This window comes from Stigmatopora argus, chromosome 7 (assembly GCF_051989625.1).
Source record: "Stigmatopora argus isolate UIUO_Sarg chromosome 7, RoL_Sarg_1.0, whole genome shotgun sequence".
NCBI lineage: Eukaryota > Metazoa > Chordata > Actinopteri > Syngnathiformes > Syngnathidae > Stigmatopora > Stigmatopora argus.
This window is the reverse complement of record NC_135393.1, coordinates 18,011,605-18,039,599: the sequence shown is the minus strand read 5'-3', so window position 1 is coordinate 18,039,599 and position 27,995 is coordinate 18,011,605. Positions and strand designations below refer to the sequence as shown.

General features: G+C 46.0%; 1 protein-coding gene across 1 annotated transcript; it reads right to left on the bottom strand.

Moving 5' to 3' along the window:
• Positions 1–33: 33 nt before the first annotated feature.
• frem3 (Fras1 related extracellular matrix 3) lies at positions 34–27,463 on the bottom strand. The gene is made up of 24 exons (XM_077606179.1): positions 22,480–27,463; positions 21,184–21,273; positions 13,497–13,643; positions 13,194–13,424; positions 12,965–13,090; positions 12,647–12,898; positions 10,326–10,475; positions 10,051–10,260; positions 9,773–9,970; positions 9,505–9,669; positions 9,239–9,421; positions 7,837–7,967; positions 6,365–6,523; positions 5,985–6,288; positions 5,783–5,914; positions 5,366–5,697; positions 5,024–5,216; positions 4,856–4,960; positions 4,075–4,202; positions 3,848–3,982; positions 3,025–3,151; positions 2,772–2,959; positions 1,863–2,009; positions 34–635 (listed from the first exon to the last, which is right to left on the bottom strand). The coding sequence occupies exons 1-24, from the start codon at positions 27,461–27,463 to the stop codon at positions 120–122; spliced, it is 9,333 nt and encodes a 3,110-aa protein (XP_077462305.1). The 3' UTR covers positions 34–119.
• Positions 27,464–27,995: the final 532 nt, after the last annotated feature.

Here is a 27,995-nt window from a genome sequence, read left to right as displayed (position 1 = left end):
ACACTATTTTTTTGGACTGCTTTTATCTAGTGCTTTCCAGGTTGGGAAATGAAGGCACGGTGGTGGAAGAGACAACCATAGTCAATAGACGGCGGCGGCGGCGGTGGGTGAGACCGCCTCTAGACCTCGGAATTATCCGAGCCGCCCCACCAGGGTGGTCCCCGGTTGTAGGCGGTGGACGACGAGGTGGCGTAGGGTGGGAATCGCTGCTTTTGCTTCTTTCTGCGCCGCAACAGCGCCACCACTACCACGGCGATCAGGCAAGCCAGGACCAAGAGGCCCACCGTGCCAACGATCAGAGGCAAGGTCACGCCGTCGGAGTTCTCCCCGCCGGACCTCCCCACCAGGGGCCGCTCCAGCGCGGGCTCGCGCTCCGGGCCGGAAAACCAAGGCCGACGCTGGCTCACCGCCACGCGGTCGGCGCGCTCCAAGGCGATGTGTTGGATGTTGGTGCCGCGGTCGTTATCCACGCCGATGTCCCGGGCCGCCGTGGGGGCGGCGCGGCGGTGTCGAGGCGCCGGGGCGGCGGATAAAGTGTGGTGGAGGTTGTCCGCGCTACGTTTGCCGCGGTGGGCGTTCTCTCTGGATTGGACGGTGTAGATGGTGTGGATGTACCACTCGCGGCCGGCGGCAACCTGAGTGCGAGACAAACGTGCTTTTCAGGAATTGCTAACAACAACAAAAAACCCAGAAGGGACAAAATCTACCCAAAATCTACCATTTTCACTACTACTACTTATTATTTTATTTATTTATTATATTTTGTCTTATTTGTGCACTTCCCTACTTATGTGACTCCTTATTTATTTATGATTTTTTTTGCTATTTATTGTTTTTTTTTTGTTATTTGTGCAATTGGTGGTGAAGCTTTCATCTCATTATACTTGTATTATGTCAAAATCAATCCAATTCAATGAAGGTAGTTCCCAAACACGCCACCGGAGGGCGAACGCGGTTCCAATCACAAAAAAAGTAATTTGTAATCCACAGCTGCAGGTGTGCATCCCAAATTGGCCTTTTCGCTGCGTGTCTTTTCCTGTATCCTTTACCTATATGGACGCCTGTACAAAGTCGACTTTTCAGCTCGTCTCATCTCATCCTAAACCCCCACTGACTGTGAGTAACGTTATTCTTAAATATTCTAATGTGTCGCTATGTCAGATTCTTCCAAGCATCACTTGGTTTAACGGTACAATGTGTTTCTTGTCTGCGTCTGCGTTGTTAGCATTAGCATTGAAATGCCGTATTTAACGCCAATGGCTGTTATGAACATGTAGCGTGCTTTTCCTGCTATTGTTATCACCTAACGTCAGCTAGGAGACACTATTAAAAATTAAATACTCTTATTTTGTAAGGAATTATTAACTCTTGCCATGTCAAAGTGGTTTCATGTCATTTCAATGTGTTAAAGGAAAATACAAACAAAGCGCTACTAACAAATTGAACGGTTTGTTATGAATTTGGGGGAAATTTCGCAAAAAAAACAAAAATGTGTTTCTAACAAGACTTGGATGGTACTGGTTTTGTGGGTAGATAAATATAAATAATATGCTGCATTGTTTATGAGGGTGATGGGGAATTAATTTGAACGTGTTGAAACAAAGTAGTTAGCAATAAATAGATTTGCACTAATACCCCTTTTTGGGTTCTGATTCCTGGCTGTAGTCGATGTAAATAGTGTACCAACACAATATTTTTCCCCTTTTCAGTACTATAGTGAATTCATAAATTTTCCGCACAAGTTAAATCCATAACCCAAGGATGACACGTTCAGAGGTCAATCACTGTCTTGGGAAGGTCAAAAGTACTTAAAAACTTTTAAGTACTCCCAAATATGAGTAACGCTATCAAGAAGCCTGTACCTGGAATAAAGGACTTGAGGATAAGGTGAAGCCATCGGATCCCGGCTGTTTGACTAAAGCAAGAGCACCTTCTGTATCATAAGCCAGCGTGGCCTCGAAGGCAACATCGCCAAAGGCCGTCGCCTGAGTCTCTGGTTGGGCCCGGTCCTGAAAAAAATCAACGTAATGTCATTTAAACTGATGTCTGTATGTTCTTTCAGCTTTTTTTAAAAATGCTTCCCTTAATTTATACTACATAAAAAACATCAATAAATTATTTCTCTTATAAATGTTTGTGATTGGTGTTTCTCATTAGTGGTCTTTATTTTTTGGACCAAAAAACTTGCCCTATAGCACGTGTCAAAGTGGCGGCCCGGGGGCCAAATCTGGCCCGCCTCATCATTTTGTGTGGCCCGGGAAAGTAAATCATGAGTGCCGACTTTCTGTTGTAAGATCAAATTAAAATGAAGAATATAGATATATATTACATTTCCGAATTTTCCCCCTTTTAAATCAATAATTGTCATTTTTTAATCCATTTTTTTCTGTGTTTTTAGTTCAAAAATCATTTTGTAAAATCTAAAAATATATTTAAAAAAGCTAAAATAAACATTGTTTTAGATCTATAAAAAACTGAATATTCAGGGCTTTTAATCCATTTTATAAATAAAAAAATCTAAATATATCTAAAATGGTCTGGCTTACATGAAATCGAGTTGATGTTAACGCGGCCCGCGAACCAACCCGAGTCTGACACCCTTGCCCTATAGTGACCCAGGAATTCCATCAAATCATTGAGATGACCCAAAAAGCTGTCAATTCATTAATCGATTAATTTTGGCAGCCTCGTTGGAAGACAACGGCCTTCTGGATTGGATGAAATCGAAACTACGACGTAGTACTCCGGAAAGACCAAAATCAAGTTCTTACCAAGATCTTAAACCGGTAGAGGAGAGAGGGGGAATCGGCCAAGCAGCCGTACTCCCTATCGGTGGGATTGTATTTTGGAACGTAGCCATCGGCGCCAGTGCACAGGAACACTTTCTCGATGCTGCAGGAGAAAGAATCGCCCAGGTTCTGCACCGGGTCCACCATCACTCTGCCGTAGATGGACGAGCCTACGGGGGGTCCGTTGGTGCTCAGCCGCAATCCAAACTCCATCCACGAGAAGGCGGTGTTGTACCTTCTGAAAAAGCCGCGTCGGACCCTTCCCCGAAGCCCATGGAGCCATCGGACAACCACAGCTCCCTCTTGGACAGGAGGAACATCTGCGTGTTGAGGCTGAACTCGGCCGCTACCGGGTCGCTCACCTGCAAGTAAAAATCAGTGGTGGGATTTAGGTTAGGCCAATGGAAACCAAGGGAGGGTTTAAGGTAGAGCTGGGCGATAATGATAATTATCATTAAATCATTTTTGTTACCGGTATTATTAAAAAAGCGATAAAATTTCATCATTTCCAACTGTAATTACACCTCCTGACCACCACGGAGAACGGAGGTGCTGTTGCGAGATGAATGCTAGTTCCAGATCAAGAAGAGGATGGCAAAAGTGTTTTTAGCCTGTTAGCAATCGAGGCTAACACGGATCATGAAGGCAAAAGGACTAACACAGCCAAAGTAAATGATTTTGAGATGCAGGACAGCATCGAGGTGACCCAAATTTATAAAAATATAGATGCCTATCCAAATTCTGCAGGTTTTCTTATTCATTAATTTTCATAGTGTATGGAGGGAGTTGTCTTATCTTTATTTCACAGCAGAACGACAACATTTAAAAAAAAATCATATTCTCTTTTCTTATAAAGTAAGGTAACATAGTTATTTTCATTTTTAATGAGGATAATCATTTATTTACTTTTTCACTGAATTTGCAAGTTTTAAATTTGAAAATAAAAATAGTTATTGTGATAATTATCGTTATCGACTAATAGTTTTTTTAATCGTGATAACACTTTTTGTCATATCGCCCAGCTCTAGTTTAAAGTTAGGAGAATTCAGGCGGTCCACCTGTTGGAAGCGAATGTCCATATCGAAAGTCAGAGGCTCTCTTGGGTGACACACGGGTGGGATGCTAAACTCTCCGTTGGGGGACGCGATGCAAGGGACCAGCTTCACCGTGTAGGTCCCAGAGTAATCCCGCACCTGGAGGGTCGGCAAATTGGTCAGGTTTTGTACAGGACTCAGTCCAAGAGTCCCAGTTTTGTGAAGGACGTTTCGGTACGTTGCGAACTCACGGCAAAATCGGAGACAAAACTCCACTGTTGCATGGGCTGATTGTGGGTGGGCTCGGTCCTGACGAGGGCCAAAGTGAACGTCAATCCCGGGTGGTCAGCGCATATCACCATGGAAGACACGCTGGTGGCTAAAAGGTAAGAGGTGCAAAACTTTAAAGGACTTGTATTTATAACTTGACCTTTTATATTGTTTTGGCCTCTTGGATTGTAAACGCTAGCTGACATTTGACCCCGTGACACCTGGTCCTGTTCATGCCGGAAGGTCTCTTTAGTCTTTGCCACACAAGTGTGGAAGTCCAGAAATAAACCCTAGGAAGGATGTAGGGTAATTCAAGGAGCAGTGTTGTTGTTCATAGGAGATTGGTCTCGGTTCCAGACCACATTTAGAAGGTCTTGGACTCTGTGTCAGTTTGGTTTTGGTTTGGATTCCTTGTTTGGGATTTCAGTTTTTAGATAGGTCTTGGTCTGTGCAGGTGATCTTGATCAAAACACTTGTTTCTTGTCTGCGTTGTTAGCATTAGCATTCCAGACCACATTTAGAAGGTATTGGACTCTGTCTCAGTTGGGTTTAAGTCTGGATTCCTTGTTTGGGATTTCAGTTTTTAGATACGTCTTGGTCTGTGCTGGTGATCTTGATCAAGACACTAGTCTCAGTTTGGTTTTGGTCTGGATTCCTTTGGGATTTCAGATTTTAGATATGTCTTGGTCTGTGCTGGTGATCTTGATCAAAACACTAGTGTATATGCTGGTTTTGCAGATTGACCACTGAGGATGGCCTTACCTGGGTGTGTCATAACAAACTGTCCCCTGAATCGAGCTTCGGTCTTGAAGTTGACCACCAGTCGGCCCTCCTCGTTAATGCGCATGCTGGTCGGGTACACGGCTCCTGCAAAAAAATGTCAATAACGCTTTCTGGATGCTGTGAATCCCCATGAGGATCGCGTCTTACCTTGCAGTTCTGACTCGGGTGGACTACCGACGCCGTCCTGCCAGAGAATAGCCGTGTCGTACACGAAGGTGAGCTTGAGTTCTGATTGAAGGTCAAAGTGCTGCCAGCCACCCACGGCCACCGGGGAGTGGAAAACGTAGGACACGAAGAGGGGCACGCGGAGGGTGACGTAGGACTGGACCAAGTTGAGGACCTGGCAACACAACAGATTTGACAGTGTCTGAAAACTGAAGGACTGAAGACGGTTTAGGTTTCTTCGGGACTTCTCGCTCAGCTCCTGCCTAGTTCTACGCGACACTCGGCAGCCAGGGGACCGGTCATTGGTTAATGGTTTTTTCCTACCTGTCCATCCGTGGCGATAGAGCCGCCGCAGTCATTGAGCAATTCCGACATGTCGTAGTAGCTGGTGAACTCCCAGAGACAGGCCTCCAAGTTGAGGTTCCGGTAGAAGCGTAGCGAGTTGGACGAGCGCATGTCACTGCTGTACTGGTAGGGGGACGTTTCGCCGATGATCTCCGGGTTCTTGGTGGTGTCGGTGATGAAGCCGTGGCCGGTCTGGATCTCGTTGAAGTCCAGCAAGTTGGAGCAGCGGTGGTTGCCCACCCGGGTGCCGTCGGGGCTGAGGGTCAGCTCAAAGTTGGACAGGGGTCTCGTGGAGATCACCGGTAGCATGCCTGTTGGAAGTCAACGGTTCGGGTGTTAAGAAGGACCGATTTGAGGTGGTGGCGAATTCCGTAAGATATTAGGGTGTTCCCTCACCGTCCATATGGGGCATGTTGATGGTCAGCTTAATGAGGTTGGGGAAGTCCGGGTCGTCCGGGCCCGTGTAGCGGATTTTCGCAGAGAAAGGTTCTGCTCCAACGGTGCCTTGGATGCGTGGTTGACACATACCTGCATAGATGTTAAGGTGGGTGAACGATATTCGAGGGATTACTGTAGATTCTTCGGGCGATCCGTTTACCTTCCTGCCTGCTGATCACAACGATGGCACTGGAAAGCTCAAGACCGGCGTCCCCGTTGGAAGTGAAGGCTCTGGCGGCGCACTGGACTCTGGAGCCCGCTTGGAAGTAGATGGAATCCAAGGTGATGGATTTGGTGTTGGTGAAGAAGGTGTTGGTGTCCACCTCCCTCATGGGACTGGTCACGCCGTCGGAGCCGGTGGGGGCGCTGACCAACCAGCGGTAATGGGTCAGGGTGTCGTTGATGTTCTCCGCCGAGCAGATGGAACCGGTTTTGTCGAAGTCGTGGTTTTTAGGGTTGCAGGCCTGCGAGAACGGGAAGCACCAGGTCATATATTGACTAGTCGGGTGGTGAAGGTAACTCGGGGAAGGCCACGCCTACCGTTAGGCACACCACCGGATAGCCGTTGATGGGGTAGGGATTGTCTTTAGTCTTGGACGTGTCATCGTAGGCCAGAAGGGAAACCACGTGGGGCACGGCGGGGAAAGTCACGTCCGCCACGCTGTCCATCTCCTCGATGTAGACGATGGCTTTGTTCATCTAGATCAAGGGTGTCAGACTCGGGTTGGTTCGCGGGCCGCGTTAACGTCAACTCGATTTCATGTGGGCTGGATCATTTTAGATATAATATTTAGATTTTTTTCAATAAACGGATTAAAAGAACTGGATTAAAAGCCGTGAATATTCATTTTTTTATAGACCTAAAACAATGTTTATTTTAGCTTTTTTTAATATATTTTTAGATTTTACAAAATGGTTTTTGAACTAAAAACACAGAAAAAATGGAAAGAAAAATGACAATTATTGATTTAAAAGGGGTAAAATCAGGAAATTTAATATACATCTATACTCTTCATTTTAATTTGATCCTAAAACAGAAAGTCGGCACTCATCATTTACTTTCCCGGGCCGCACAAAATGATGCAGCGGGCCATATTTGGCCCGCGGGCCGCCACTTTGACACATGTGCTTTATAACAGGGGTGTCAAACTCGGGTTGGTTCGCGGGCCGGAATAACATCAACTCAATTTCATGTGGGCCGGACTATTTTAGATATAATTAGATTTTTTTTCAATCGGATTATAAGAACTGGATCCCTAAATATTCAAATTTTTTATAGATATAAAACTGTTTATTTGAACTTTTTTTCTTAGTAAGGGAAAACATTTAATAATCATTTGTTTTTTTCATTTCAAATGCAAACAATTAAAAAAAATAAAAAATTCAATATTAAAGTGGAAAACCAAAAATATTTGTATATATTTATTTTTAGATTTTACAAAATGCTTTTTGACCTAAAAACACCAAAAGAAAAAAATGGATAAAAAATTGCAATTATTGATTTAAAAAGGCCAAAATCAGGAAATATAATATACATCTATGCTCTTCATTTTAATATGATCCTAAAACAGAAAGTCACAAGGCACTCATGATTTACTTTCCCGGGCCACACAAAATGATGTGGCGGGCCAGATTTGGCCCCCGGGCCGCCACTTTGACACCTGTGATTTAGACTAACCAGACAAGTCTTTATTCGACAACTGTTAACTTTGAAGTGGACCGAGCTAAGGTAAACGGGAGGAACTGAATTTTTGGGATGACATTTGAAGTCTTCCATGTTTTATCCGTTTTAAAGCCTCGAATGGGACACGGTCCACAATTTGGTGGGCGCTGCCTTCCATTCTGTTTTTAGCTCCATCTAATGTTAACCGGTCCAGCCCACCTCCTGCCTCATTCCAAAGCTTTTTATAAGGCGTAGTAGTTCCGGCGCGCTGACAGCAATGCCAGCTGTTGCCGGGCTATTTCTGCATGTTTGTAGCTAAGCGCCGTCCGTCCGTTTGTCCGTTTGTCACCTGTATCTCGGCCACCATGTTGTCATCGGGCTTCATGTGGACCGTAAAGGCTTCCCTCATCTCCCGCTGGCCGTCGTACAGGATCTCGATCTCCACAAAATGCTCTCGCTCGCCCTCCTTGAACTCCACGTCTACGGAAAATAAGCAAAAGGACATTTCGGACATGGGACATTATTTCAGTAGTGGTACCTTGACTTGGATATCCTTGACCTTTTCATTTAGGGCACTCATTTACAGTAAATATTAAAAATAAAAGTAAGTAGTGTGTGATTGAGGTTCTTAAACTATCGATTTCTCATCAAAGTGACTCAAAACGGAAGGAAGTGACCCACCACAAGTTGCTATTTCTTTTTTCAGTGTTTTTTTTCCCGTTAGTAAGTGCGAATGGCAGTGCTTGGTCGCTAATACGAGAGGAGTACATACTACTTCTCATTGGCAAGTGGTCGAGCGTTATCCTATTGTGAGGACATTTGTGTGCATCATTTTGGGAATATTTTCAAGGGAAGACAAAAGCAAACAACCATTGATAGGTTGCATCTGAAAGCCAGGTTGGAGGCGGGGCCAATAGAGCCAAGATAGGTATCAAAATTTAAAACAAAATTGGAATTAAGTTTAGTGTAAGGTTAGATTAAACTTATTTTTGAGTGTCTGCATCGTAATCCAAGTTCATTTCAATTTGTTTATGTTATGTTACGAGCGCGTTGTCGTGCAAAAGTCTGATTTTAGTACTATTAAACACATTTTAGTACTATTAAACCACTAGTTATTTGTTACTTTGTTAATAGATGGCCAATTAGAACAAATACAAATGTTTTTCCAATCCAATATCCTGTTTTGGGTGTTTTTTCAGAGGGTTGGAACCAATTAATTTGTTTTTAGTTCATTTGTATGAGAAAAGCTCATCTGAGTTATGAGTAAATCGACATATGAGCTCAGTCCCGGAACGAATTAAGCGCGTATCTCAAGGTACCACTGTATTTTGAAGGAAAGACAAAAGCAAACAACCCTCGATAGGTTGCATCTGAAAGTCAGGATGGAGGCGGGGCCAATAGAGCCAAGATAGGTATCAAAATTAGAATTAAATTTAGTGTAAGGTTAGATTCAACTTATTTTTGAGTGTCTGCATCATAATCCAAGTTCATTTCAATTTATTTATGTTATGTTACGAGTGCGTTGCCGTGCAAAAAGGGTAATAATTGCTACCAAGAATGTTTTTTTTCAAATGTCCTAAAATATCCATTTCCATTGCAACCCCTACAAAAAGGTTAAGAGTAGCGTGTCAACCCTGAAATTTGACCTCAAAGTAAGTGTTAGTTAAGTTAAATACCAAAGCATTTCCCACAAACAGCATTCTGGAATAGAGCTGGAATCTAACATGATATCAGAAGACAGCAAGCCGCACCTTCCGACAACGGGTTGTAATCCTCCCCGGAAGTCGCCGAGCCGTCCTTGGTGTGCACCCTCACCACCGACAGCTTGGAGGCGTCCCCCGTCCTCAGGACGGGGATCTTGACGAAGGCCGCCTCGCCTTTAACTTGTGGCTCTCGCACGCTGAACTTGATCTCAGAGAAGCGAATGATTGGTTCTAGAACAGCAAGCAGACGCAAACTAAAGTCCGGCCATCCAGTTGAGCTTTCCATGGTCTCCATCCAAAGTCCAAACACCTACTATCTTTAGTATCGGTAATTTTGATGGTGGCTTCCTTCCGTTCCCCGAGCCTGGCCCCGTAGGGCGACTTGCTCTTCGGCGTCCCCAAGACCAGACGGAACTCCTCGTCTTCCTCGTGAACCGAGTCGTCCTCCAGCTGGACCACGCAAGCTTTCTCCGTCTCCCCTACGCAAACAGTTTTGCTACCGTGTTTAGAAACGAGAACGAAGGCACCGGCGGTCTAGTCGACTCCTGGACTAAGTTCCCGATGGGTCGAAGACGGTCGGACCTGGCAGGAAGTCGATGATGGATGCGTTGGTGTTGGGCCTTTCACTGTAGTCCATCATAACCTGAGCCGTGCCCTGTCGGGTGTAGCAGCGCACCGTGGACCCGATCCCGGCGTCTCCGCTGCGGTAGACCAACGCCTTGACCTCCCCGTCGGCTTCGTCCACTTTGTAGCTTCCCTCCTTGAACTGGAACTTTGGCACTGAAACCACAAGAGGTTTTCGAGACCGTCACGCCAAGAAGTATGACTCCCGAATACGGAGATTCGCTATCAGGCCCTACCGTCTGTGAGCGTGTCGTCGATGGTGATCGTGGTCTTGCCGGGTTCCCCCAGCACGGCGTTCATGGGCATCCTGAGCACCAGATCGAAGGTCTCGGGTCCCTCCAGTTCGGGCTGACCCAGGTCGTCCAAGACGGTCACTCGAAACGTCTGCATGGTCACCCCGGGAGCAAAGTCCAGGTTGCGGCTGATGCCCACGTAGTCCAGGCCGGCTGCAACGAGTCCAAAATGTGGGACTAACGTCGGGTTGGCGAGCCAGCGTCGCGCAGAACGGTACCTTCGGCCGAGACCGGCTCGCTCTTCCTGGAACGAACGGTCACGGTGGCCGTCTTGGAGAGATCGGTGCCGGTCCGCCATACCTTCACCTCCACGTAACCCGAACTCTCGTCCGTGGAGTACTCGGGCTCGCCGAAGTACAGCGACGGCTCTGTAGGGGCGTAGGAAATAAAGTTTGAACGTCGTTGAGGTTTGGAGCCGTATCGTGAAGAAAATCGAGCAGAGATGTCGCAATCGCGGCCTGTAAGAAGTCGCTCAGTTTCGCTAACGGTCTACATTTTCATAGCGTATGAGTAGTTTAATGTTTACAACAGTGAAGGGCCGTCAGGGCCTTCAAGGCCTTCTCTGCTGGCCTAAGAAATATCTGAATCATATATTATATTTTGTCCATCAATACTTATTAAATAATTCCAAATTGTCTGTTAGCTTCCTTTCATTGCTTTCCCCCTGGTTGCACTGCTTCCAGATGTGTGTTTTCATATTGAAGCATTTAACCAATCACATTTCAGCCATTATTTGTTGCCAGGTATTTGGTTACAATGGTAGGGGGGGAGCTAAGAGTTTTTGGAATTCGAAAAACATTTCTGAAGCACCTGTAGAAAGTCCGCCAGGTGACTTAACACGTGTTAGCGCCGTTCATCCCGCGTACCGATGATAGAGGAGCTAATTGGCGACGAGGAGGGGGGAGGGGCCTGTGGAATTCCAAATTCCGACCGCGAGAACATCAATTCATCTCTCTTCACTTGTGTATAAAGCAAACGTTCTTCGCACCGACGAGCTTTTCAGGAGATTCACCGAAAAGGTTCCCGACTCGAGTCGAATAAGCGCTAACGCAACAAGTTCAATTTATACGCATAAAAAAGAAAACATGGTGTTTACAGATTTTGAGAAGTTGTCATTTAAGAGGAAATCAGAATGATGAGCAAAATTGTGTAATTTACATTGCTGTTCATATATTGGAATCTATTAGTTTGTGTTTAAAGTGTTTACTTGATACCTCAAAAAGATCATTTGTAAGGATTAGGGTGATTGAATACGTTTAGTGTGTGTGTTGGAGGGTATTATCTATCGTTCCACGGAGTCAACGCATCATACTTGATGGTAAAAAGCCCCTCCAAAGACCCCGAGTTCACGCTAGCATGTTAGCCAAAGCCGACTTAAGCGCCTGCCTATTCTTATCTTGTTCCTACATGCTCAACGCGCGTGAAAGCGGTAGCAGCGCAATTGCACAAAGACATGAGGGAATGGAAATAATCAGCCGTTTGCTCACAACACCTTTTGGGTTCATTCGTCGTGTCTGGATCCTAAAATAGCAAAACGGGAGCTTCAAAGGATTAGCCGCATTCTCTTGCTCATCGCTCATGTCGCCGGATGAAAAACCTTTTCACGTTGGTTGCCATTGTCTCTTTTTAAAACATACACGTGTCTTTCTTCTAGCTCAAAACTCTGTGTCAATCTACAAAAAGACTTTTGCACGGCAACGCGCTCGTAACATAACAAACTTATTTAAATGAACTTGGATTACGATGCAGACACACTCAAAAATAAGGTGAATCTAACCTTACACTAAACTTAATTCTTATTTTGTTTGAAATGTTGATACTTATCTTGACTCTATTAGCCCCGCCTCCACCCTGACTTTCAGATGCAACAAATCGAGGGTTGTTTGCTTTTGTCTTGGCTTCAAAATATTCCCTAAATCAAGGGTGTCAGACTCTGGTTGGTTTGCGGGCCGCTTTGACGTCAACTTGATTTCACGTGCGCCGGACCATTTTAGATATAATATTTAGATTTTTTTTTAAATCAATGGATTAAAAGAACTGGATTAAAAGCCCTGAATATTCAGTTTTTTTATAGATCTAAAACAATGTTTATTTTAGCTTTTTTGATATCTTTTTAGATTTTACAAAATGATTTTTGAACTAAAAACACAGAAAAAATGGATTAAAAAATTACAATTATTGATTTAAAATGTGGAAAATCAGGAAATTTAATATATATCCATACACTTCATTTTAATTTGATCCTAAAACAGAAAGTCGGCACTCATGATTTACTTTCTCGGGCCACACAAAATGATTGTTGCGGGCCAGATTTGGCCCCCGGGCCGCCACTTTGACACATGTGCCCTAAATGATGCACACAATTGTCCTCACAATAGGATAACGCACGACCACTTGCCAATGAGAATTAGTATATACTCCTCTCGTATTAGCGAACAAGCTCCGCCATTGGTGTCGATCAGAAATGTTGTTGTTTTCAGTTATTCCACCCAAAAAAGCAGTTGTAAATCTAATTCCGAAAGACGGACGGACGTCCTACCGTCATTGGCATCGGCTAAGATGGTGACCTTGGCGACGGGGAAGGCGGCGCCCACCCGGCCCCCCATGGGCACGCTGAGGGTGACGTTGAAGCTCTCCTCGTCCTCGTACAGCGAGTCGTCGATGACGATGATCCGGCAGGACTTCTCGCGCTCGTCTCTGTCGAAACGCAGGACGCTGGTGTGGTCCTCGGCCCGCGTGATGTAGTCCGAGTAGGACAGCACGGAGGTGGGCGTGGTCCCCGTGGCCGTACCTGGGACAAAAGACGGGAACCGTTAGCCGCCGACGCCCGGCTTAGTCGGTTCGGTGATGACGTCACCTTGTTGAGTGGAGCAGATGACCATAAGTTCATGACTGGCGTCCCCGGACCTTCGGACTGGAATCAGGAGTTCTCCGATGTCTTCTTCGATTTGGAACTCGGATTGAGGGATGAACACGGTCGACTCTGGTTTTGTTTTTTTTCCCCAAAAGGGAAGACATTTTCAATTGAAGACGTAGATCTGATTTAATCAAAGTCCATTGCCTTGGGGCTAGAATTCTAGATTTACCATCCCCCGGGTCCACGATCTCTACGGTGGCCACGTCCGGGAACTCCAGCACGGCCATGACCGGGTCGGACAGCTGGATCTGGAAGCTCTCGGACGTTTCGAACTCCCGGTCGGTGAAGATCTTCACCTTCCAGGACGCGGTGGTCTGGCCCGGGTTGAACTGGACCTGCTTTTGGGATTTCCCTCGGAAGTCCTTGTCCTTCTCGGCGCTGCCGTCCTCGGTGGCGATGCCTAAGGGCGGGGGAACAGGCGTGAGTCGAGATCCGGCTTCTGGCCGGACTTGGTAAGACTGGCGCCACTCACTGACAAAGGAGGTCTCCCCCAAGTACCCCCGGCGTTTCAGGGTCACTTCCAGGAACTTGGCGTCTTCGTCCACCTGGTAGTAGTCGGTCTCCAGGGAGATCCAGGCCCAGTTGAGGCGGAACGGTTGCGGCTTGAGTTTGTTTCCGCCTGCCCGAAAAGAATAAAAAAACAAAAACACGGGAAACGATCCGTGAGCTTGCACGCGAGCTCGCCCAGGCGTGAACCCGGGCTATAAAAGGGGGTTTTGTGTGGGTAACCCGAGGACTCCATACGTTTCCTTATCTGGCGTCAGGAAGGCTGGACTCGCAGAGTCCATACGTTCCCGGCTCGGCTTTTTCCAGCCGAGCAATGACGTTTTGTTCACAGTTTTAGGTCACTATTTAAAAAAAATAATAATAATATTGGGCGAAAAAGTCATTAAATCAAGAGATTTAAAAACGTTACGTTAGTTGTTGGGGAGTTTATTTGATTCCCGGTGATAAAATCTTGGTGAGAACAACGTTATATTTTTATTATTATATTTTTTTGTATTTGATATCATTGTATTTTAGTGATTTAGTTTTGTTTATTGTATAGATTTTATATTTGTATTATATTTTTTGTATTTTATATCATTATATTTTAGTGATTTAGTTTTTTTAAATTGTATATATTTTTTATTATTATAGATTTTTTGTATTTTAGTGATTTTGTTTTTTTTAATCGTGTATATTTTATATATATATATTTTTTTTTTGTATTCTCGTGATTTAGTTTTTTTATCGTATATATTTTATATTTTTATTATTATATATTTTTTGTATATTTTATATCATTGTATTTTAGTGATTTAGTTTTTTATTGTATATATTTTATTTTTTATTATTATATTTCTTTGTATTTTATATATTTTATTTTTTTATTATTATATTTTTTTGTATTTTATATTGTATTTTATTGATTTAGTTATTTTTATCATATATTTTATATTATTAAATACAGTGATCCCTCGCTATAACGCGGTTTACTTTTCACGGTTTTGCTACTACATGGATTTACATAGTGTATTGCGTTCTGCATTCTGATTGGCCAAAACATCACTCCGCTTCTTGTCTACCTGTGTGTCAATAACGTTGCAGTTTAATATGTACGCATACATGATAGGATAGTTCAACCTGCGATATTCGAGGGATTACTGTATATTGTTATGTTATTATGATGTAGTTTTTTAAAATGGGAAAATTTTCAGATGCCTTGTGAAAAAGTGTGCCACACAAAGTTGGGACTTTTAAGAGAAAAGAGCTGGGGAAAAGCGTCTTAACTCACTGATGTAATCGCTTACGGCCACGGAACGCCAGAGATTTAAGATGATTAGGCCCCGCGGGAATGAGAAAGAAACGAAAAGACGGGCGAGTGGGGTGACTTTCTGCGTTTGATGTGAAAGAGGTCACGGTCAGCGGCGTCTTTGGCTCAGCCAGGTTAGGTGGGGGTCACCGCCGCCACTGGCCTGGTTTTAGTCGCGCGTGGCTGCTCGAACTGACAACGGAAGCAGCCAATGACGCGCCATTTTCAGCTCATTTCGCCGTCTTAGTCTTTGTAGTTATGTGAAATCAATTTACCATTCAGGTTGCGCCCGTAAATAAATTTCCCCCAAAAATGCGACTTAGACTCCAGTGTAAATTATAAATGTTTTTTTTTCATTCTTAAGAATGCATTTTTTTGGCTGGTGCGACTTATACACCGGTGCGACTTATAGTCCAGATAATACGGTAGTTTTTTTTTTTGTGGCGGCCTGTATTTTAAAATACTTGGTAAAAGATATACATATTTATTGGCAAAAATAGGTATATATTTAATGGAGAAAAAACAAAACTTTTTGTGAATAAGTCTTGATTTTAATGATTTGTTTTTTATTGTATTGTTGAGTGGGGGACTGTTTTCAAATAATTTCATGATTTATTTTTTATGTTACAGGGGAAAATGGATCATTTTACATTTGTAGGAAAACTTTTTTGATGAGGAAAAAGAGAATTTGACATGAAGAAAAATGGATCTTTTTTTACAAAAGGTAAGGCCATTTATGATATTCTATTCTAGAGGAAAATATTTTAAAGGAAAACAGTATTTAAAAAATGAATCATTTTACAGTATAGTAGGCAAATGTTTTTGAGTGGGCAGAAAAAGATAATTTTACATGAAAAAAACATGTTTTTTTTTACAAAAGGTAGGTCCATTTATGTATGCATGCAAACTGTATGGTAAAAAAAAATGTTTTAAATGAATAATTTTATAGTAGTAGGCAAATGTTTTTGGGTCGTGGGAAAAACACAATTTTACATGAAAAAATGCATTATTTTTTACAAAAGGTAAGTCCATTTATGCATGTGTGCCAATTCTTCAGTAAAACAAATCTTTTTAAAGGAAAATAATGAGTAATTTTATAGTGTTTTGCAAACTTTTACATGAAAAAAATACTTGTTTTCTGAGGAAAAACTGTATTTAAAAAAAGGTGGCCTCATTTTGCCAGAAAAAATGCTAATTTTTGAATGTTCATTTGCTGTCAGCCTCCCAGTTTAAATAGATTGGACGTCTAGTTAAGTGCCACATGATTGGTCGCTTTTCGCGTCAATGTCGGAGGAAAAAATTTAAGGAAACAAAACTGCGGTCTTTATGCAAAGTGAAATTGGACAATTAATCATTGCCATAACGACGCTGGTATGTAATGTGAATCTGAGGGGCACATTTAATGTCGCCCCACCAAGTCTGCCTAGCAACAGGAGGCCACAAGTCCGGAAAATCAGCAAATCGTTGGTCCCGGTCCAACGTAATTACAATATAGAGTGACAGCTGTACTCAACACCCCCGCAGTGTGGGTGGGCCGTGTTTTTGTGGGTAAGGGGGGGTGCGGCGGGGGTCCCTGGAGGAGTTCCTCCCTTTTTTCCCGTGACTTCTTTTGTGGTATTTTGCCAGAATGAGCGAATTCCCACGAGTAATGAAGGCGAAATTGTTGTCGAATGGACAATTTGGGGGCGGTCGCTGTGATTTCCGCCCAAGGTTCTTTCGGTTCAAGTGTCTCACCTTTCTGTATACGTGACAGTTTTACCCGTGGCGGCATTGGATGTCACCGCGCCCCTCGCCACCGATACGTACGGAGAGCGCCGCGTAGCCTGCGGTGGGTTGTTCAAGTGCATCTTAAGTTGTGACCTTTGCACCGAGCGCCGATGACATTTCATAGGAAAATGCTAATCTGTGCTAGCGATGGCTATCGTAGCATGTCTTCGGTCGGGGGTCTTAAACTTGGGGCTAGGGAAAAATAGGGGCTCGCAGTACTGTTATTTATATATAATCATTTGCAGCAACTTATTTGACGTTTTTTTGTTTAATTAATCAGCCATTTAATACATTTTAAATGAACTAAACTATTTTTTAAATGGGGAATATATAAGCAAAATAACTTTTTTTACTATAAATTATTTTTACAAAATTAAAGGTCATTTTTGAAAACTGCCCAAAAAGTTTAAATGAATATATTTTTGTCAGATTTTTTTAAAATTATTTGTTGTTATGAAACTCAAAACATAAAAATTATTGCAAATTATGTTAATATAACTAAAGGTCATTATTGAAAAAAATGCTAATAAATCATTTAAAATTATTTTTAACAAATGAGTTTTAATTTTTGCTATTACGAAACTCAAAATAGACAATTTATTATAAATTATTTTAATATAACTGAAGGTCATTATTGGAAAAAATGCAAATAAATAATTTAAAATTATTTTTTAAAATGATTTTTAAATTTTTAAATCATAATATTTGCTATTACAAAACTCAAAATAGACAATTTATTTTAAATTATTTTAATATAACTGAAGGTCATTATTGAAAAAATGCAAATAAATCATTTAAAATTATTTTTAAATGATTTTTAAATTTGTAAATCATCATATTTGCTATTACGAAACTCAAAATAGACTATTTATTATAAATTATTTTAATATAGCTGAAGGTCATTATTGAAAAAAAATGCAAATTAATAATTTACAATTATTTTTTAAACAATAATTTGGCCATTTTTTTTACTCCAATGCTTGGAAGCAATGCCATCGATGGGCGCTGGTCATCCCTAACTAAAATCTACCTAGCAACAATCGTCCAATCACATACAGAAGCGCGAAAAACCTGAGGGAAAAAACAAAAAAAAAGACCCAACGCATACCGTACGATACAGAATCGCCCACGGCGACGGACACGCGAGCGCGGCGTCTCGGTGCCGAGTCGGCCACATGATCGTGGACCAGAATAACCCGGCGGGCATAAATCCCCTCGCGTCACCCTCGATAAATCAGGCCCGCAGAAGGAAAGGATGAAAGTTGAGCGTAGCGAGAGGGAAGAAAAGGTGAAGAAATGAGAAAGAAGGATGGCAGCCCGAGGTGGCCTTAGGAGAGCTCTAGTGGGGGGGGGGGTGCTTTTTTTGAAAGGAGATCCCCAGGGAAGAGTGCTCCATGGGCTCTACTCCGTCTGGGGGTCTCGGAGGGAGGAAGTGCATTCCTCTAGGAGTTTTCCGTCATCACATGACAGCACGCGGACCCCTCTCAACCCCCTTCGACCTTCTGCTTAGCTAGCTAGCTAGCTAGAGTGGGGACCAAATTCACGGCTTAGCGTATTTTCCCGCGTATTAGCCGCCTTCGCGTATAAGCCGCAGCCTTAAAATTGCCTTAAAATGGTTGAATTTTAGAATTTCTCTCGTATAAGCCGCCCCCTGATTCAAAATTTTCACCTCCATATTCATGGTTTTAATCGTGAATACAAATGTGTTACTTTGAAGGGAAATTCTTAATAAAAATCATCACGTGCTATTTCTGAGATAATGAATAAATTGATTGCAGGATTGCACATTCCGAAAGGGTGTTGCCAGCACGTAGATACATTATAAAAGGAAGTCATGTGAGCAGTACAATCAGTAAGTGTGTCCGTAGCGGTTGAGTTTGTCATCCTTAGGTAAGATGGCGGCGCCCTGAGCGAGCAATAGCAGGCATAAGTAAGTGTTTTTTTTCACGTTTTATGCAAAATACAGTTTTTTTTCTTCTTGAATTTCATTCATAAACATCAAAATAAATTTGGTTTAGCATTTTATCTGTTTATCTTTTCTCTATTTTGAAATAGATGCACGTATCGGCCGCATTATCTTGCGTTATGGCGTCTCGTCCTTGTCAAGTCTAATTTGTGCGCATATAAGCCGTATCCTCGATTCAGTCATCTTTTTTAAAGCTAAAAGTATGCCGTATATGCGAGAAAATACAGTATATTGACAGTACTGAACCAAGCTTTGCCGTTATTTATGTAACACAATACTGAAATTCTACAGTTTATTGTGGTGGCATGTTAAAAATCCTCAGCTATGAATGCGGTTTAAGTGACTAGCTCACGTTAAAGACGAGAAGTGCAACCTAATGTCGACTGAACTTAAGATACTTGTTTTAATCCTTCATTGCGAGCTAATAAAATCTAGGCAGTGGACCAGTGTTGCCCCCTCGGGCCGTAGTTTGGACACCCCGGTATTGAACCAATAAACCTCCCAAAGTCCAATAAAAATCAATCACCAGGGGGTCAATTAGCCCCCATTTCTGCTTTGCTTTTCGCCCTGCGGCCAAGGAACCAAGTGGGACGTAAAAAGTGGGGGGAGTACGAAGGACCAGGTGTAGAATTGCACAAAAAAACAGGTATAGAAAAAAAAAGAAGACCTAAAACAAGGGTGTCAGACTCGGGTTGGTTCGCGGGCTGCTTTAACGTCAACTTGATTTCACGTGGGCCGGACCATTTTAGATATAATATTTAGATTTTTTTAAAATAAATTGATTAAAAGAACTCGATGAAAAGCCCTGAATATTCCGTTTTTTTTTATAGATCTAAAACAATGTTTATTTTAGCTTTTTTATATATTTTTAGATTTTACAAAATGATTTTTGAACAAAAAACACTGAAAAAAAATGATTAAAAAATGACAATTATTGATTTAAAAAGGGGAAAATCAGGAAATGTAATATACATCTATACTCTTCATTTGAATTTGATCCTAAAACAGAAAGTCGACACTCATGGTTTACTTTCCCGGGCCACACAAAATGATGCGGTGGGCCAGATTTGGCCCCCGGGCCGACACTTTGACACATGTGGTGTAGAGCAAGGGTGTCAGACTCGGGTTGGCTCGCGGGCCGCTTTAACGTCAACTTGATTTCACACGGGCCGGACCATTTTAGATATATTTAGATTTTTTTTATATAAATGGATTAAAAGCCCTGAATATTCAGTTTTTTATAGATCTATAACAATGTTTATTTTAGCTTTTTTAATATATTTTTATATTTTACAAAATGATTTTTGAACTAAAACACAGAAAAAAATGATTAAAAAATGACAATTATTGATTTAAAAGCGGGAAAATCAGGAAATTTAATATACATCTATACTCTTAATTCTAATTTGATCCTAAAACAGAAAGTCACCACTCATCATTTACTTTCCCGGGCCACACAAAATGTTGCGGCGGGCCAGATTTGGCCCCCAGGCCGCCACTTTGACACCTGTGACCTAGATCATTGAGCACCTTAAGCAAATAAACAAGGACATCCGGCAGATAGGAGATAAAAGGGAGGGAGTGGTCGCAAAGGAGCTCGGACGGGAACGGACACGTCGTCGGTCAGAGGGGTTTTGTGGCTAAAGACCCTCATGGGGAGCTCAAAGGGAGCCAGAAAATCTGGGGAGATTTGGGGATTTGTGGGATTGGTCGCTCCCAATTTTCATGATCCAATCAACTAAGTCTGTGTTAAAATATACTTTGACGTTAGAAATCTTTGGGAAACACTAATAATTAAATGATTGATGTCATGTCAGTGTGGAATGTCCCAAAGATGATGTGACGACACAAAAAAAATGAACTAGTTCAGATCATCACTAAAAGCAAACAAAATCCTCCATCTACACTGGAAAAAATGCCTGCACAAAAAATGACACACCGTATTTTCCGCTCAAAAAAATGATGACTGAATCCAGGGTACGGCTTCTATGCGCACAAATTAAACTAAACGAGACGCCATAACGTAAGACAAAGCAGCCGATATGCGCATTTATTTCAAAATAAAGGATAAACAGATAAAACGCTTAACAAAATGTATTTTGACATCTAGGAATGAAGAGAAAAAAAACTGTATTTTGCATAAAACGTGAAAAAAACTTAGGGTTTCATATTATTTTTAGGTCAAGTAACATTTGGGGTGATATCATATTTTTATCTATTTATATTGTCGGCACGAGAGCAGCTAATAGTCCTAAATTCCACATTTATGGTGATTGTTTTATTTCTATTTCTTTATTTATACATATTATTGTTTTTTGTTCTCAGCGTGGCTGAAATGGAGAAGGGCAGCTGTCGCTTTTTTTTAATGCCCGGCCTGTGCTATATATGTATAATCCATATCATTTATGGAGGGATATTAATGTCACTTTAAAGGCTTGAATGACAACATATAGAGAGGATAGTGTAACTGGTAAAAGCCGGACGGGACAGCTAAGTTCAAAAAAGTAACGTGATCTGCTGGAATGTTTTTAAGAAAAAGGAAAATACCGTCATCTTTTTTAAAGGCAAAATAACTCGTGTTAGAAGATATTTTTGGACTTTTTGGCATAAAAAAAGTGAAATGGCTCTTACCGTTGTCTTCAATTGTGAAGTAGAAGATGTCACTGGTGGCGTTGCTTCCATCCAATAAGACGTAGCAGATCTTCATGTCGTTGATGTCGGCTGTTGGCGATAAACAAGGGTTAGCGCGGAGTTTGGTCATTGAAGAATGGGAAATGGGTTCTTGGTTTTTTACAGTGGTTTTCTATTGGTTTTTATTTTTATTATGATCTAGTTTGGTTTATATTTGCGTTATATTTTTTTGGCTAGGAATTTTTTTTAGGCTTGTGGATACAAATATCAATTGCAAAGCGATGCTAATTTCTGTCAGCGGTGCTAATTAATGTCAGTGATGCTAATAATGTCAGCGGTGCTAATTTCTCTTAGCGGTGCTAATTTCTCTTAGCAGTGCTAATTTATTTCAGCGGTGCTAATTTATGTCATTGGTGCTAATTTCTGTCAGGTATGCTAATTTATGTCAGTGATGCTAATTTCTGTCAGCAGTGCTAATTTCTCTTAGCGGTGCTAATTTATTTCAGCGGTGCTAATTTGTCATTGGTGCTCATTTCTGTCAGGGATGCTAATTTATGTCAGTGATGCTAATTTTTGTAAACGATGCTAATTTTTGTAAACGATGCTAATTTCTGTCAGGAGTGCTAATGTCTGTCAGTGGTGCTAATTTATGTCAGTGATGCTAATTTCTGTCAGCAGTGCTAATATCTGTCAACGATGCTAATTTATGTCAGTGATGCTAATTTGCCAGTGATGCTAATTTCTGTCAGCAGTGCTAATGTCTGTCAACGATGCTAATTTATGTCAGTGATGCTAATTCCTGTCAGCGATGCTAATTTCTGTCATCGGTGCTAATGTCTGTCGTTGATGCAAAATTCTGTAAGTGGTGTTAATTCTTGTCAGTGGTGCTAATTTAAGTCAGTGGTGCTAATTCCTGTCAGCGATGCTAATTTCTGTCATTGGTGCTAATTCCTGTCAGCTGTGCTAATTCATGTCAGCAGTGGTAATTTATGTCAGTGATGCTAATTTATGTCAGCAGTGCTAATGTTTGTCAACGATGCTAATTCCTGTCAGCGATGCTAATTTCTGTCATTGGTGCTAATTCCTGTCAGTGATGCTAATTTCTATCAGCTGTGCTAATGGCTGTCATTGATGCTAAATTATGTCAGTGATGCAAATTTTTGTAAACGATGCTAGTTTCAGCGAGTGAATGCCGTCTTCTATCGTCTATTAGCATTAAGCTAGAGAAAGATGGCTGCCGGCCTTCCAATTGGAAATGGCGTGAGCCTGGCTAGCTAGAGCAAGTAGCGCCGGTACCTTGCGTGAAGGTGTCGATGCTGTCGTTTCCCCGGGCCAGATTCACGATAAACCCGTGGCGGGGCGCTTCCGACACGGTGTACTTTAAGACGTCCTGCCGGCTGTCCCGGTCCTCGGCTCGCAGGACCTTGCCGGTGATCGGGAAGCCCACGTGGCCCGAGGGGAGGAGTCTGAGCGAGGCCGCCGCCTTGTTGACTACGATCTGCGGCACGCCGTTGTCCACCGTGTTGACGCGGATCCACATCACCTGCGGCTTGCGCGTCTCGTAGACCGTGTCGGGGAAGACGTAGAAGTCGCTGTGCGTCCCGTCGGTCACCGTGAAGGAAAAGCTGTCCTCCGCCGTCTCGGTCCCGTCGTGCCTGTAACTGATCAGGTTTTCGTTCAGGTCTTGCTTGCTGAAGGAGGTCACGGGCCGGGAGTTGTTGAAAATCAGCTGTCCGTGGACCGGGACTTGCGTGACCACGAAACGTAGCAGGCGGTCCGGCGTGTCGCGGTCCTCCGCCGTCAGCTCGAAGGGGGTGATCAGCTTGACCTGACCCTCCTCCACCGCCAGCTGGCCCACGCTCAAGACCGGCTTTTTGTTGTCCACGTCGGTGATGGAAACCCTGAAGGTGCGGAAGACCGGGTTGTAGCCGTCCGTCACCTCGAACTCGAAGCTGTCCATCTTCATCTCGTCGTCCGACGTGTGGATGTAGTAGATCTTGTTGCCGGCCAGCTGCAGTTGGGTGAAGGACGAGATGGGGACGCCGGGGTAGTCGGTGCACTCCAGGTGGCCCCTGCTGGGGGCCCGCGTGATGCTGAAACCCAGGAACTCGTCGGGGCTGTTGATGTCGCTGGTGCTGAGAAGGTCGGTGGTCAGGGTGACCTTGCCGCCTTCCCGGAGCGTCACGCCCTTGTTGACCACCTCCGGGTAGACCACGTCGATGCCGCCCACCGTGATGTAGAAGTAGCGGTCGATGAGGGCGTTGACGCCGTCGGTCACGTCGAACTTGAGGAGGTCTCGGATCCCCTCCTGGCCCGTGTGGACGTACTGGATCAGCTGCCGGTCCACCTCGTCTTGGGTGAAGTTGGCGCCCAGGGTGATGTTGCCCAGGACTTGGCCCAGTTGGTCCACGCGCCGAAGGTAGCCCTGACCCGGACCGTACCGCAGCACGTACGCCAGCGAGCCGTCCTCGGAGTCCAGGTCAGTGGCCTTCAGGACGCGGTCGTCGATGACTTTGGTCTCGCCGATCTCCACCTCCAGACCGTCGTTGACGGCCATCCTGGGCGTTTCGTCGTCCACCGGAATGACCGTGACCGACACCTTCTTCTCCACCGAGTTTTTGCCGTCCGAGAGCCGGATCACGAAGCCGTCCTCCACCGTCTCCGAGTCGTCGTGCTCGTAGACGATGTCGGAGGCCTCCCGGATCCGTTCCAGGTCGAACCTCCCCGCCGGGACGGCGCCGGCGCCCAGCCGTTGCAGGACGGCGCCGTGCTTGGGCTTTTCCACCACCTCGAAGTACAAGTCGTCCTCGGGGACGTCGGCGTCGACGCCGTCGAGGATGGCCGTGTCGATGACCAGACTCATGCCCTCCATGACCGTGAACTGGCCCACGAAGATTTCCGGTTTCTCGTCGTTGGCGGGCGTCACCGCCACCGGGAAGGAGTGTCGTTCGGAGAAGTTGACGCCGTCCGAGCAGCGGAACGTGAAGCGGTCTTCCACGGGCTCCACCCCCTTGTGGATGCTCTGGACGTAGTAGATGTGCCCGAGGGCGATGTCTTTGACGGCGAAGGCCGTGACCGCCGTGCCGGACCGCGATTTCTCCGAGCCGGGAGCCGGCGAGATGTTCTCCACGTAGCCGGACGAGGGCTGGACCACGATGGTGCACAGGATGTCCCCGAGGTCGGTGTCCACGTCCTCGGCTCGGATCTGGTCCAGGGCGATGACGTTCTTCTGGCCTTCCACCACCACGAAGCGGCCCCCGACGCTGACCACGGGCGGGACGCTGTCCACGGGCAGGATGGTGACTCGCACCGTCACCCCCTGGACCTGGTCGCCGCCCACCACCCACCGCTCGGACAAGTCGGACAGCGTGAGGTTGAAGGAGTCGTGCGCCTTGACCGCGCCGATTTCCCCCGACGTGTGCACGTAGACCACCGCCCCGTTGATGACGTCGGCTTGCGTGAACCTCTCGGCGGGGGCGCCGTGGACCAGGATTTCGCCCAACGTGGGCGGCTCCTCCACGATGAACATCAACATGAGATCGTCCGTGTCTTCGTCGCGGCCGCGGATCACGTCGCTGGTGATTTCCGCCGCGCCGTTCTCCAGCACGTCGATGGACACGCTAACCACGCCGGAGGGGAGCGCCAGGGCGGGGGTCTCGTCGTCCACCAGGGTCACGGAGATCTTCACGTCCACGGGGACTTGGTGGAAACCGTCGCTGGCCTCCAGTTTGACCACGTCGTCCGGGGATTCCTCGCCGCCGTGGACGTAAGCGATGCGACGGTTGGCCACGTCGTCCAGACCGAACGTTTCCCCGACGGACATGTCGATACCCAGGTACTGGAGTCGACCGTGTCGGGGGACCTGGCTCACGGTGAAGACGATGTCCTCGGTGTCCGTATCGGCGTCCGTGGCGTGGAGGTCTTCGCCGCCCAGGACGTACGAGCCCCCCTCCGTGACGGCCAACCCCGGGTTGGTGATGAGCGGGGGTTTGTTGTCCACCGGCTGGAGGAAGATGGTGAACAACCCGTCCGCCGTGTTCCCCGAGGCGTCCTCCACGATAAACGAGAACTGCGCCACTTTGGGGGTGATGCCCAGCTCCTGGTCGGGGGGCTTGTACGCCACCTTGTGGTGGTTGACCTGAGCCTGCGTGAACTCGCTGACCACCACGTCGGGGTCCTCGGTCAGGACCACGTCCCCCAAAGGCACGGGGTTGTTGTCGTCGGCGTCCCGCGGGGGCTTCACCACGGTGTACTTCAGGTCCCGGTCGTCCGAGTCCAGGTCGGTGTAGCATAGGAAGGACTTCCTGAAGTACGTCAGTTCGTACTCCCGGACCGTCATGTGAAGGGTGGTCCCGGGGCTCAGCTCCGGCGGGAGGTCGTCCACTGGCTGGATTTTGACGGTGAAGAAGTGCGGGCCGGATCGATTGGGCGGGTCATTGTCGTCCTGCACCCGGAAGGCGTGGCGTTCCATCACGGCGGTGGCGCTGTGGCCGCCCACGTGGCGGTAGAAGAGCTTCCCGTCGGTGATGTCGCGCTGGAGCCACTCGCTCGCCACCCGCGTGAACGTCTCGTCGGTCGGGCTGAAGCGCCACAGGGAGGGCTCGGTGGGGGTCTCCACCTGGCGGAGCAGGAACTCCCCCAGGACGGAGAGGGGCTCCTCCAGGACGAACCGGACGGCGGAGTCCTCCGAGTCCACGTCCGCCGCGCTCAAGACGAACGGGGAGATCTGCATGATCTCGTTCTCCAAGAGGACCAGGCCGGTGTTGGCGTTGACCACGGGGGGCTCGTCGTCGCTGGGGACGATGGTGACGGGGAACAAGAACTCCACTTGGTGGCGCCCGTCCGTCATGCGGAAGACGATGTTGTCGCTGTAGGTGTCGCTCCCGTCGTGCTGGTACACGATCCGCCCGGCGTCCAGGTCGGCCGGCGTGAAGAACTTCCTCCGGCCCCCCAGCACGCTCAGCTCGCCGTGCTTGAGGCCGTCCACCACGGAGATCCTCACGTCCTCCAGGTTGTCTTCGTCGCTGATCTCCAGGTTCTGCGAGCTGGAGAGCGCTCTGGATTGGCCCTCGTACAAGAGCTGACCCGTGTTCCTGGTGGCCACGGGGGCCATGCTGTTCATGGGCTTGACCACGATCATGAAAGCGAAGGGCTCGGACGCGGCGCCGTCCGTGTCCACCACTTCCAACTCCAGCTGGAAGATCCTCTCCTCCTGGGAGTCGTCCGAGGGCGGCTTGTAAGCGATCTTCAGATCTTTCACGTCCCGCTGGTAGAAGGAAGTGATGGGCACGTTGCGGTCGTCCGTGCTGATGATGTAGCCCTGCCGGGGGCCCAACGGCGAGGTCACGTTAAAGATCAAATCCCCCGCCTCCGACTCGGCGTCCTCGGCGGCCAGCATGTCGCCGGTGATGGCGGTCATCACGAACTGATCCACCTCCATCATCATCATGGAGACGAAACTGGGTTTGGGGGCGCTGTTCTCCGCCCCTTCCTTGATCCGAACCATGATTTGGAAATGCTCCCGGATGATGACGTTCCCCTGGACGTCCTGAAGTTCCACCACCATGGGAACGTAGTCCCTGTTGGGCGAATCGGTCCCGGCTGTGTGCTCGTAGCGAACCCCCCTCTTCACGAAGTCGTCGCAGTCCACCATCTGCCCGTCCTCGGGGTGGTTGAGCAGCCGTCCGTACCTGGGTAAACCCCCCGCGCCCACCAGGGCGGCGATCTTGCACTGCGTGACGCCGTCCTCGTAGGAGAACTCCAAGGTCTTCCCGTCGACGGGACCGCTCTGGCCGCGGAGCTTCTCCACCACGATGGGCATGTTCCTGATGATGACCTCCAGCTGCTGGAAAACCACCTCCACTTCCAGCACCAAGGGGATCACCAACGTGGACGTGGGGGAGTCGTAGCGGAGCTGCATCTTCACCCGGTCCTTGCTGGGGCTCCTGGAGCCAAAATGGCTGTACTTGACTTGATCGGCCGCGAAGGAACACGGGAACTTTTTGGGAGTCAGCGTCCCCGGTCTCTGAGCCAGGGGGTCGTTGTCCAAGACCGTCACGTGGCAGCGGTCCCCGGGCCGGACCTCCGTCACCAGGTCCTTGAGGGGGTCCACGAAGACGGACTTCCCCAAGGGAACCCGGATGCCGTTGTTGGCGATCAGGACGTTGTCTTCGTCGGGTCCCGCGTTGTACTGGTAGAGGCGCGCTTGGTTCAAAGGCTCGGACCGGACCAGGGACGCGACCAGGACCAATAGGAGGCAGCGTTGCAGACCGGCTGCCATGTTTTTCTTTGAAAATGGCACTCGTTTGGGAACAAAAATGGGCTGGCAGTTTGAATAAAGACAAAAAAAAAGGAGACGCTTGGCTTGCTTTCCCTCCGGCGGCGTCCTCAGTGTGAGGAGCGCTGCGAGTGGCGCGCAGGTAATAATGAAACTGAAGACGGGGACCCTTTGCTGGACCCTCCCCCCTGTCAGCAAAGGGGATCGAGGGGGGGAGCAAGGGGGAGTATCCTGCCCCCACGGCTAAATTAAGAAAGACCATTGGAGGAGCTTGTGAAAGTGCTCCTCCAACCAAGAGAAGTGACCAAATAGACCAAAAGGGAAAAATAATATTGCAGTTTTGTTTCATCACTTGTATATTTAGAATAGAATTGTAGCAAAATACATGTCATTTTTTGTGGGTTTTTGAAAATTCAAAATAGAAAAATACCCAACAGTATTATTGTCTTTGCATTAAGTAAATCTGTGTGTTGCAAATAATGTACTTACTAACTTCAATTTATTCCATAAAACAAACCAAATGGACATTTTTTTT

Excerpts from the sequence above, each read along its gene's own strand:
- frem3 (XM_077606179.1), bottom strand. The coding sequence starts at position 27,463 with ATGGCAGCCGGTCTGCAACGCTGCCTCCTATTGGTCCTGGTCGCGTCC. Across the intron at positions 13,091-13,193 it reads GATCGTGGACCCGGGGGATG|AGTCGACCGTGTTCATCCCT; the intron begins GTAAATCTAGAA and ends AAACAAAACCAG. Across the intron at positions 9,670-9,772 it reads CATCATCGACTTCCTGCCAG|GGGAGACGGAGAAAGCTTGC; the intron begins GTCCGACCGTCT and ends CTGTTTGCGTAG.